The 12,571-nt window shown below is 40.3% G+C and overlaps 1 protein-coding gene across 6 annotated transcripts in view; it reads right to left on the bottom strand.

Annotated features, from left to right (window-relative positions):
- Positions 1 to 7,463: 7,463 nt before the first annotated feature.
- The window catches only part of Slc16a9 (solute carrier family 16, member 9), a 50,803-nt gene continuing 45,695 nt past the window's right edge, over positions 7,464 to 12,571 (bottom strand). For all 6 annotated transcript variants that reach the window (XM_013514882.1, XM_005385933.2, XM_013514881.1 and 3 more), the window contains 2 exons: positions 10,098 to 11,015; positions 7,464 to 9,360 (listed from right to left, as the gene is read on the bottom strand). In XM_013514882.1, the coding sequence (XP_013370336.1) occupies positions 9,182 to 9,360; positions 10,098 to 11,015 (1,097 nt within the window). In that variant the 3' untranslated portion in view covers positions 7,464 to 9,181. The remainder of the gene's footprint in view (positions 9,361 to 10,097; positions 11,016 to 12,571) is intronic.

The following is a 12,571-nucleotide window of genomic DNA, read 5'->3' on the forward strand; positions in this document are numbered from 1 at the left end:
AAGACAAAACCATCCTCCTTATGACTGGGAAAGGAAAAGAAGAAAAGAGCCTCGTCCTCGATGACGTTGTTAAACCACAGAATTAACTAGGGCTGGAGTTTCCTTAGCTCCAGATTTTTGCTATGCAAAAGAATAAATATGCATAAAACATTTAGCTTGATATTCTATAATTTATAGCCAAATACACCCAGACATGCATTCTAAAAACAACCTCAGGGCTGAGGCAGCCTTTCTGAGCGTGACACAGAACTCATAAGGCATCACTAGAAGTATTAATAAAACTCACCCAATAGCATGTAAACATCATAATTGTAAAAATCAGTAAATAAAATTATAAAACATGTTTCTAGTTATATATGAATTATGTATATTTTTTATGTATATTTTTTTTCCAGTACTGAAAAAAAAGTACTGCAAAATAGATTTGGGATAGCAGCATATAAAAATTTAGTTGAATATAAAAATAAAAAAGCTTTAACAAGGTAAAAGATACCATATACAAAGTAAAGACAAGAGTAAAAATCACTTTCAACTTATCACATAGACAAAGAACAAATATTCCTAGTACACAGAGTTTCTAAAACCAGGAATTTAAAAAGCCAACTATCTTATACAAAAACAGCATAAAGAAAATATTCAAATACTCTTTAAATACATAAAAAGACATTCAACCTTCTCCATAATGGGAGAATGCAAATTAAAACTGCACAAATAAATCTATATAAGTATCAAGTTGGTGATTTAGTTACATAGAGAAGAATTATTCTAAGGAACCAAAATAATCACAGCACACATGCAGAACAGGTTACACCAAGTAGTGCAAAGAAGGTTTCAATAATTATGTTATTAGTAATAATGGCAGCATTGTTATTTTTAAATTGTTATATCCCTAGCAGAACAAATCCAATGTCATTGTCATTTTAAAGATCCAGATTTTTCAGTTATAGAGGACAGAGTATAAATATGAAAGCAGTGAAGTTAGGTAGAAATATAGATCATCGATTAGAGTTCTCAGTAAGAACTCATGATGTATTTTTGGTTTGAAAAACAAAAATATTTATTTCACAGAAATGGTCTTCAACTCAATGTCAGTGACATCTCTGATGCCTAAACTGACACCTAAAAACTATCCCCTAAAACTCTTTGGAAAAATGGTAAATGTACATGAGTCTAAAACAGGTTCTCCCAGGAGCTAAAGAAACTGTTGCAGACTATTGACCTTATTGTTGTCAGGACTCAGGAGTCAGTCTGATAGAAAAATTTGAATATGAACAAAGAAAAAACTATGAGTGGGGTGGTGCATACCTCTAATCCCAGCACTTTGGTAGGCTGAGACAGGAGGATCCCAAGTTTGAGCCCAGCCTGGGCAACTTAGAAACTTAGCAAAAACTTGTCTCAAAAAGTACAAAGGGCTGGAGATGTAGATCAGAATGAGGGCCCTGGATTCAAGCTGCAGTACTGAAAAAAATAGGAAAGGAGCAAAAGAAAAGGAAAAAAAAAAAGTTGCCATTGCTAAAAACTACCTCTCCCTCCTCCTCAAATTTAGAATTCATGAGTTCATAATAAAGTCTAGAGGGAGGGGCTGGGGATTTAGCTCAGCGGCAAAAGCGCCTGCCTGGCAAGCGCAAGGTCGTGAGTTCGGTTCCCGGTACTGGAGAAAAACCAAAAAAAAAAAAAAAAAAAAAAAAAAAACAAATAAAGTCTAGAGGGAAAAGAAATTTCATTAGTCACATTTGAAGAATGCCAGAAAATCAACTCAGTTTTTGTGGAACTGATAAGAGAGAATCAAATTTTATCTTCTTTTTCTTATAGTCATTGTTCCTTGGAAAACCAATAGTTAAGAAGAGGACCCTTCATAGGAGTATGTCTGCTAATAAATGAAAGAATGGGGTAACAACACCATTCTTCTCTAGCAAAACAAGCACAGACAAAGCTCCTACACAGCCACACCAGCAATCAGGTGAAGGCTTTCTGGCGGAGAAACTTATAGTTGAACCCCAGGAGTCGATCTTAGCATCACAAAAACTGAGACAACCAGATGCTAAGAATTATTGACTGACGGACAGATATGGCTTGGTTCACTGGATTCCTTGGTCCCTGTCCCTGTCTCATGGGAATGTGGGCTCCCGTGGCAAAAGCAAAGTACAGGCCAAATAGACAGCTCCCACAACCCTGCCACCCAACCAAATGCAACACCGCCAAGCGGCGCTTGTGCACTGAGGCTTGACCAGTAGCGCGGGGCTACAACCTGATGGAACAAATAACACATCAGCGCAGAGAACAGGAGCTGCGCACACACTCGCAAAAGGATGGCAAACACTCTGCCCAGCCAGACATGAGCCGCAGGCAGTGCCCACAGCAACATACGGTGAAGAAGGCTGTCTTCTCAGGATGCAGTGAAACACGTCCCCCAACAGGCCGATTTACAAAACAAGGCTGAGAAGAATCGACTGTTAAGGACTTTTCCAACTCACTTAAGACAAATTCTATATTAAAAGCCAGTATTGTATGATAAAAATTTTTTGCCATAGAAAACTCCCCCAAAACAAGCCATCCAAGACCCTGACCCCAGGAACCTCAGACAGCTTCTGATTGTTCTCTAGTTCCTGTTGGACTTGCCTATAGAGAACATGCAGCCATCCAGCGAACAGTCCTCTCGGCTGTTAGATTGCTCATACAAGGGAATGGATTGGCATTTTGGCCCCTCGGTCCATTTTGGGGAATCTTAGCATGAGTCTGATGGGACGTAACTCTTCGCGACAATGCCGGGGAGCCGTTCCACCTCCAGTTCTTCAGGGAGGTGAGGCTTCTGTGACAGCGGTACGTGGTCTCACTTCTCCTGACTCCCTGCAGGGTCCTGACAAACTCAAAGAGTTCAGAAGCTCTGTCCGCCTTAGTCACTGTTTCCTCTTCAGCACCTGGGAGACGGCTTACACATTCTGTCAGCCCGGCTCAGATTTATTAGATGAATAAGGAATGAACTGCCCGAAGCTGCCAAGAGCGGGTCAGACTCCAAATGTCCTGAAAGGTTGGCACCAGACACCAGCTTTGACAAAGCCTTTGGAACTTCATCAGGACAAGATATTGTTTGTGAGGGAGCTGAAACTGAGGCTGGGGTTGTCAGGACTTTAAAGTAACTGCCTGGTGAAAAGCAAGCGGGCAGCTGCACTTTGGGTGGTAAGGAAGAAATAAAAAGGGGTTACTCAGAGGGGCAAGCCACTGCACCTTTGAAAAGGAAAGAAACTGGCTAATCAGAGGCAAACTGTGGCACTGCTGGAGAAAGATCCCCCTCCCTTTTAGAAAAAAACTTGTGAATGGTGTATGACACTCCTGTGAGACCCCACAAAAACAAAAGATTTCCTTTGTTTAGTGCTGTTCTGTCCATGGAACAGTCTGTTCTGCTGTCCTTTCTGTGGAACGTCTGTCTGTGGACTAAATCTGCTGTTCTACCCCGCTCTGCTGACGGGGTAGCCAGCTGTGCTTCTTTCCTATAATACAATTGCATTTTTGTTGGTGTATAGTCAGTTTCTGTCTGGGGTGACAGGTCCTGAGAACGAGGTGCTGCGGGTGAAAAGAAAAACAAGACAGAGATAGTTATGGGATCAGGGGGCTTCAGCCTCTGGGACTGAAGCCTTGATTACCATTTTCTGTAACCTTTTACTGGGATGCTAACAAACGCAGCAACCAGGCAAATGGGAGGAATAATTAACAGGTTTAGCAAGGACAATACAACTCAATTCTCACAGGAATGAGACTTGACTTAGTTAGCCATCATGTTATCATTCCTGCAGGCACATCTCAGCAAAGCATCTAGTGTCCCTCGGCTTTCCACAGGGACACAGGTCCTGCTATCATTTCCTTTTACACTAACGCTTTTGCTAGACTTCCTCCAGAATCACACAATCATATGGCTTGGTCAGGCCTGAAGTCGCAAATAGGTAATACACTGAAAGATAAACTAAAGAATGTCCTTTTCCACACATTTTATTTTTTTTAGAACCAGTCCATTGTTGATTTCCATCTTGCATGAGACAAGGACTCATAGGGCTGTGAATATGATACAATATTGAATGATACATATTGAATGATAATGATATAATATTGAATGATACAATATTGAATATGATACAATATGAATACAATACTGGGCACATAATAAACCTCAGGAAAGATGTCTCCCTCCTGCATGCCATTATCCCACTGTACTGGAGTACAAGTTTTCCAGGGATTTCTAGGTAAGAAACTAAATATGAAACAGAGTTTTCACGCAGGAAGCTAATTAAGGACTTCCTTCTCTCCAGAAAATACCACTCTCCTTTGTTAGGGGCTAAGAGTCATTGAGCTACGGTTAGGAATCTCCTATTAAAGCTGCAAGCATTCAGGAATTTTCAGATCTAAGCCAGAGTAATAACAACTTCCTTAATCATATTACAAATATTTCTAGGAAGAATAGATCCATGTGGTGGCCATGTAGCTTTAAGGTGACCTATAGCAGGGTAGCTTGATCAGAGCTAGTTAGTTTTTATCGAAAATGTCACTGATCAAAGGTTTTAGAATACCACTTAGTAAAAACAAAATTTATGAAAGGTTTTTTTCCCACCATGTATGGTGGTGCACGCCTGTAATGCCAGCACTTAGGAGGATGAGACAGGAGGGCACCAGTGCAAGGCCAGCTAGGGCTATACACTGAGTCCAAGCTCAGCCCCAGCTACATAGTGAATCCCTGTCTCAAAAAACAAAAAACAAAAAAGCAACAACAAAGGTTTTTTTTTTTTCCTTTTTTGTAAGGGAAAAGTATAAAAGTAAATGACTATAGAATAAGAACTGGATGTGGCATAAAGTAACTAATGCAGCCGGGATCTGCTAAAAATAGAATCCCAGAAGATTTGGCAAGTTAGTGAACTCCCTCAAGAGTGAATCTCAAAGCCTCCTGGGCAGGCAGCGGAGCCGAAGCCAATTAGTGCTCAGTAAACAAACTGGATTATTTTTCTTCCTACCCAGTTCAGGCCCACCTTCTAAGCAGCTCATATGGAAGCTCTTGAGGGCAAAAACATACAAGTTCGTGTTCTCAGGGCAATTCAACTCACACAGTGAGTTCAGTTAAACAGCGTGGGTTTTGTTTTGTGTCTGAGCTTCTGGCAAATCCAGAAAAATGTGCTGAGTCACAAATTCCTAAGGATAAAAGATTCTGACAAGGGTAAGCTAGAGGGAAGACAAGAGCCATGACAGTTGTACAAGTTGGGAATAGCAGGAAACTCATTGTTCTGCTTCTAAATTAAGCCCTCGAATACAAATATTTATCCCACACTTGTGCCCAGGGACAGTGAATGCCTCCCTAGATACACCACTGGGAAGCCCTGTTCTCAAGAAAAAAGACAGTGAAAATAATAGGAGTAGTACTGGACACCCATCATATGTCAAGCATCCCTATATACTGTCGTATTTAATTTCCACTATAACCCTAGGGTGCTTTTTATAAGCGTGGAAACTGAGGTTTTGAGAGGCTAATAATTTGCTAAAGTCACCCAGCTACAGGATTTGAACCCAAGCCACTGGGTGTGAAATCATAACCCTCATGAGTATGGATACTGCATCCCCCAACAGTCACTGTGTTCATCCGTCTCTGATCACCGTATCCAGCTGTGGTTGACTTGTTACTCACAGACAGATCTCATGTCCTTCACACACAACTGACCCCATAGGAGAAGTTCCCAGGATTATGCTTATGAGGAAATTGTAGGCACAGTGCTGCTAATGTAAACTGTGTATTTTATGTGTTCGATATCCTAAAATAAAAAAGGAAATGAGACATTCTTTTCTTCAAAATAGAGCTCTCTTTCATTTCCGGGAACATTCTGCAAGTGGATAATCCCACACTACTGTAATTGGTGGCAGTCAAGGCTACGCAAGGTCATGGAACTTCTCCATCAGCACTTACACTCGGTCATGACCTCCCAGTGCTGGAACTCCTAGTTCTCGGGGATTGTTCCTCCTGGGAACTTTACCTCTCTCCTGATTGCCCTGCAGGGAATTAGACACCACCTAGCCCCTTGGAGGCTCATCAGGGAGAAGGTGGAAGCAGAGAAGGGTAGGAGCTGCTGAAGCGAAGTCAGGGAGGGCCGCTGGTAAACTGTCCCTTCTTATCTTCCCCAAACTTGGCCCGAGTTACTCCCAAGGTCCAGAAGTATGAGTCACGAAAGCAAGATTTTATTGTTTTTTTTGTACCGGGAATCAAACTCAGGACCTTGTGCTTGGCAGGCAGGCGCTTATGCCACTGAGCTATATCCCCAGCCCAGAAAGATTTTGTTCTAATCAATGTATATTTTGTTAAGCATGTTTTTAAAATGTCAATTCTAGGGATATGGACAAGTCCTGAAAAAATATTTACATGACAGTGACTTCTCTATTCGCTAAGAAAATGGGCTCGATAGCAACCCTGCCATGTAGCCCCTATTTCCCAGCCACGTTCGAAATCCAAGGGCTTATTTTGATTTTTAGAAAGTGAAATCTTTATTTTGCTTTTGGAAATTACTTGTACTTTTATAATATGTTGCTCAGATCATTATGACATATTTTTCATCATAAAGAGTATCATAATCTCTAGTTTACAGGGTTATCATTGGGTATAAACAATACAAGCTTGGAACATATTAAAATATTCTATAACTCATTAAACCAGGCTTGGAAGCTTGAGACTTTAATATCACTACTTGGGAGACTGAGGTAAGAGGATTGCTTGAGCCCAGGAGTTTGAGATCAGCTTGGGCAACACAGTGATACCCTGTCTTGAACAGGAAAAAAAAAGAGAGAATTGAATAAATGATTAATGAGATCTTTATTAATAATGTCAGAGAGGAACATCTCCTCTTTTTCTCAAGAGCATTATGCAGGCCTGACCTGTCAGCTGTTTGAAAGCATCAAGGTAGTTAATTTTGAGCATGCTCTTCTTGACTGACCATCAAATTCTGGAATCTGAATTACATCAGATAATTTATACACTTACATTCAAGTGAAGTGTCACTATATTAGGGAAAGAGGAAAGAAAGCAACTAAACTGATGTGGGACAGGCGTGGTGGCAGCACTAGGTGTAATGCCAGCACTAGGGAGGCTGAGGCAGGAGGACTACTGTGATTTCCAGGTCAGTGTAGACTACCTAATGAGTTCAAAGCCAGACTGAACTACATAGCAGTGAAACCCTGTCTCAAAAAAAAAAAAAAAAAAAAAAAAAATTAAAAAATAAACTGTTGCAAAACAAACAAAAATATTTTATGGTAGCTTAAAATTCATTCCCTAAACAGTGGATAATGCATACACTGGATGACATTAGTAGATACAATGATGTTATATTTGGACAATTATCAACACTGATGAACGTGAAGAGGTCATAAAAGTCAAACTTCTCAGGTTATTGGATATTCTCAAATGTAATATTGGAAAAAAAGGAACTTTCAACACAAAAACATAATTTTTTCTTTTAAACATCATTTATTTTATTTACTAACTTTTTCAGTGACTAACAATGAGGTACAGAAAACTTTCCAGAAGTCTGAACATATGGAGCAGAGGTCTGAGGTGCCCCAAAGCCCCGTTATTGCATTACTGAGCAGGATTAACTCCTTCGTGAATTCTCCATTCTACACAGGAAAGTCCAATTTACCTACTCACAGAGGCACTGTGAGGTCTCATGCTACTAAAGTGCTTCAGGTGCCTTCGAAGGAAAGCAACATAGAAGTAGAGGATAAAACAATCATGTATTTCAAAAGAAATGAAGACAAATTTGGCACAATGGGAAGGATGCCTCTTACTTAAAGAACACTTGGTTATTTATTTATTAAAAGCCCCTGACCTCATGGCTTTTTTTTTTTTTTTTTTTTTTTTAGAATAAATGTTTCTCTATGGCCAATCTCATAACAGCCATTCTCACCCCAGACTACGTTATCAGAATCACCTGAACCTGTTAAACATACAGATGTTTTGGGCCACAGCCTAGATCTGTAGAATTAAATGAAAATCTCTAAGTGTGGCACCCAGGCACCTATATGTTTAAAGGATCAATAAGGGATTCCATTGCACACCATTGTTTAAAACCCATTTCTCTGGGGGGAAAATAGCAATTTATTCAACATTTTCTTCCGAGAACTTCTTCTTGAGCAAAGGGGCTCAATTTCTGATGGCCTTTTCCCCTTCCCATGTCCCACGTAGACTTAGCTCACTCACACACACACACACACACACACACCACATATTCACTTTTTAGTTCTGCACTTGAATTAAAATGTGATGGTGGGAAAATCTGATTGTGGCAAACAAAGGCTTCATTAGGAAGATGTACAAGCACTTGTAACCCGTCCCCACTGTGCCAAAAACAAACGGAGGTGCCCCGTTTGCCACATGGAATGGTCCAAAATGCATTTCCTACTTGAAAGCAGGTAAAGGCAGCACTTTCTGGGAAGCGCCAGCGGAGTGGATGCTGACAGACTGAGCCAGGGTCTACGGCCAGCCCTGAAGCAAGGCTGCTCCTCTGCTTGGAGTCCGCCTGCACCCCAGCAAACACCTTAGGTGAAACGTTCCGGTGCAGAAGGCAGCAGACACACAGAGGTGCTAAAGCAAGGCAAGTAAAATAAAATAATGAAAACGGATGACTATAAAAGAGGCTTTTAAATGATCCATTTGTTGCACTGCAAGTCTTGATGCTGTTTTATAACTACTTTCACTTCCTGATGGAGTGGCTGGGAGCCTGTTGAGGAGAAGGTCAACCACAGAGTGATTTATCGCCCAGTGGCCTTCACATATGCCCATCACAAGGCTTGCACCAGCTTCAAAACAGAAGAGATACTGGGCCCCTTGCAGGAGAACAGAGGAGTCAGCAGAAAATCCATACTTTCCACTGAGAAAGCCTTCAGAGGCTGGTCAAAAGTTTTACGATGTTAAGAACTAGTGAACAACAATAAAAAATAGTTCCATTTCTTGGGGGAGAGCGGTACAGGGGATAAAGGCTACACACAGAATATATAAAGAGTAGGATATATAAAAAGTTTAAAAATGCATTCAGAGTCAGCCACCGTCAAAGTCTGCTATGAGAAAACAGTGTTGACTCAAGAGAGCCTGCTTGAAAATTGTCAAAATATTTTTTGCGATATGGTATAAAATGGCAAAAAAATAGTGTCTTCCAATATCCCTCTAAACATTAGAGGCAACTTTGTACAAAAAAGTTGTTGGTGTTGGCTTAGGAAGTTGTTTTTTACACGTATCCCAGGGGGCCAAGGCTGCCAGCAGCAGAATAAAACCTCCCAGCAGGACGCACAAGCCACTGAAATAAAATGCAATGTCATAGGTCTGGGTCCAGTCGTAAAACCAACCTGAAAAGACAGTAAAACAAAACTGAGTTTCTTAGAAATAGTATGAATGTCAAGCCATACTCTAAGTTTAAACAATTGTATATACAGTTAGGAGCGCAGTACTACTCCAGAGTGAACAACTGGGCTTCGGAAGAGGTGATTCTCAAATAGTTTGACAATAAGGTGGATTTAATGGAGGGTAATGGGGAATGAATTTGATCAAAATACATTATACTCACATATAAAAACACCACATTGAAGCTAGGTATGGTGGATGCCTGTTATCTCAGCACTCTTGGAGGCTGAGACAGGAGGATGACAAGTTTGAGCCCAGCCTGGGCAATTTAGTGGCATAGCAAGACTCTATCTCAGAATAAAATAAATTTAAAAAAGAGCTGGTGATGTAGTTCGCTGTTAAGGCCCTGAGTTCAGTCCTCAGTGACAAAACCAAAACAACAAAAATGCACTGAAACCTAATATTTTGTAAAATTAATAGTCATAAATGGAAATACTCTTTTTTTCCAAAAAAAAAAAAAAAATTAGACAAGAAGCAAGCACTCTGAGTTTCTCCCAAATAAAAGAATGACTATAAAGACAGAAAAAGTCTACTGGCTTACTAAACTATAACAAGGTGATCATGAGTACATCACAGTTTATCCTTTGCAAATCTATGCTGTTTTTACAATCTGAATTTCTACATCTGGAGCAATGACAATACAGAAGTGTAAACTAGGTTGCTCTGAAGATAAATATCTTACCAACAATTGGTGGTCCAAGGCTATTTCCGAGTCCAGCAAAGAACATTAATATTCCGTAGGCATGCGCTAATTTGTCAATCCCCACAGTCTTGGTGGTCACGTATGGGAAGATGGACCAATTACCAGTGAGGAACCCTAGGATGGCAGAAAGTATTGCCAGTGTCACGTAACTCTTGGCAAACGGGATTGCACACAAGGCCAGGCCCATGGTTATTAACGTAGCTACATAAAGATACAAAGTGTTGATCCACTTAAAGTCAGCCAGAATCCCTAGGAGGAGTTTTCCAACGGCGGTCATAATGCCTATAATGGAGATAAGAGGTATAATAAATTCCTCTTCTTTCACACTGGAACTTCTTGCCACATCCTCCATCAGCAGTGAAGGCGGAAACCCCCCGATGTCAAAAAGCAGGATAGCGATGAAGAGCGCAGAAAATACTTTGTTTTTAAAAAGAGACACAGTCTCGCCACAGTAGTTTTTATACAACTGCCACTTCCTCTTGGCAAGCTGTTTGCAAAAATATGTCTGTCTGGCAACTTTCTGTCGGTAGGTCTCAGGTTCTTTTGCAGGTGCCATTGCTGTGGGGCTTTTAAGAAGAAGATTCTCCTGCTTCCAGGCACCGTTGGCCAATGTGCCTTTGCACTTGGCCTCATTGCCGTAGCTCTTCTCCAGAATGTTTATGCTTTCTTCCAGGTTCTTTTCTCTCTCGTTGTAAATGCAGTATGTGTCTGGCACATTTTCTGGAGCTGGTTTTTCAGGCAAAGGATAATTAGGGGTCTGCAGGGGTCTCATCAGGCTGCCACAGGCTAATATATTTAAAGCTAAAGCACCGACAATCAGCAGGCAGCCGTCCAGCCCGTAGAAGTCAATCAACATCTTCTGGAGAGCAGCATAGATAAAAAGGCCAACGCTTGAACCTAAAAGGGAATTGGGAGCTTTTCAGTCTTCATCTCTTACTTTGGGGTTCCCACATCAAGCATCATCATTTACACTGGCATTCACATGTACCTTTACTTATATATATATATATATATATTTCTTTTTCTTTGTTTTTTGAGACAGGGTCTTGCTATATAGTTCAGGCTGGCCTTGAACTCACTATGTAGCCTACACTAACCTCAAACTCACAGCAATCCTCCTGCCTCAGCCTCCCAAGTGGGATTACAGGTGTACATCATCATGCCCAGCCATGCACTTTTCTATTAAAGTCACAAAATGGGATAACCATAACAACAATAACAGAAATACCAATATAGTATTCACTTATAGTTCTGATAGTGCTAAGCACTTTATGCTGCATTATCTTGTTTAATCCTTTTAATAATCCTATTGAATAGATCCTATTATTACTCCAAATCCACAAATAAAGTGACTGAGATCTGAGAAGCTTGAGACATTTGCCACAGATCACAACACTATAAGTAACATAAGTAGGATTCACACTTAGTCTGACCACAGGAGCCCACAGTCTTTGCGGACATCATTATGAAGCTACTGTTTTGCATTTATTATGTGCTGGGCCCTATGCTATATATATTTACTGTATGTGGGAAAGCAAATTTCCATATTTTATCTTGAGGTAAATAATATAGGTTAGTTTCAGGATATCTGTAAGACTTTGATAGCTTAAATCCATTGCTACTTCACCAGAATAAATGATTTACATTTCTATGCATTAATAATATAACAGTAAATGGGAATTTGATAGCCCACAAATTCTACATCATGCAACCAGGTAAATAGCCCCCTTTTGCAGTACTGATCATACTAAACAAGCCAGAATGCCAAGTTATATCAGCCCAATTAATTTGCACTGTTCTTATCTGGTTCTGCTTTTCACTTATAAAATGTTGAATATTTTAAAACTTAAACATCTTCAGGAAATGTTATGTAAAAAAGAAAGAAAAAATAAAAGATCAGTAAAAGAAAGCAGTCTAAATGATCATACATATCAAACGATCTATCCCAAATGACAGAGTTTCCCCAACAGGACAACACTGGGACCAAGCTCAGAGGTGTGATGACGGCATGAATACGCTTGCTGTGAAATCCCATCGCACTGTCCAGCATAGAGGCACATGCCTATAATCTCAGTTCCTCAGGAGCTGAGATGGACAGACATCAAACTGAAGCCCAGTTTGAGCAACTTAGTAAAATCCTGCCTCAAAATTGAGGGGAAAAAAATTAAGGGCTGGGGATGTAGCTCAGTGCAAAGACCCTGGGTTCAAACCTGAGTGGTATAAAAAAATAAATAAAGTAAAACTTCAGCTTGTCAAAAATTCTTGCAGGGTACAGTAGCACATGCCTATAATTCTAGTTACTTTAATTTTTTTTTTTTTTTTTTTGGTTTTTCTTCCAGTACCAGGAATCAAACTCATGACCTTGTGCTTGCTTGCCAGGCAGGCACTGTGCCGCTGAGCTAAATCCTCAGCCCAATTCTAGCTACTTTAGGGGTTGAAGCAGGAAGACTGTA

The sequence above is a fragment of the Chinchilla lanigera genome, unplaced genomic scaffold (assembly GCF_000276665.1).
Source record: "Chinchilla lanigera isolate Chin_1 unplaced genomic scaffold, ChiLan1.0 scaffold00024, whole genome shotgun sequence".
In the NCBI taxonomy this organism is placed as follows: Eukaryota; Metazoa; Chordata; class Mammalia; order Rodentia; family Chinchillidae; genus Chinchilla; species Chinchilla lanigera.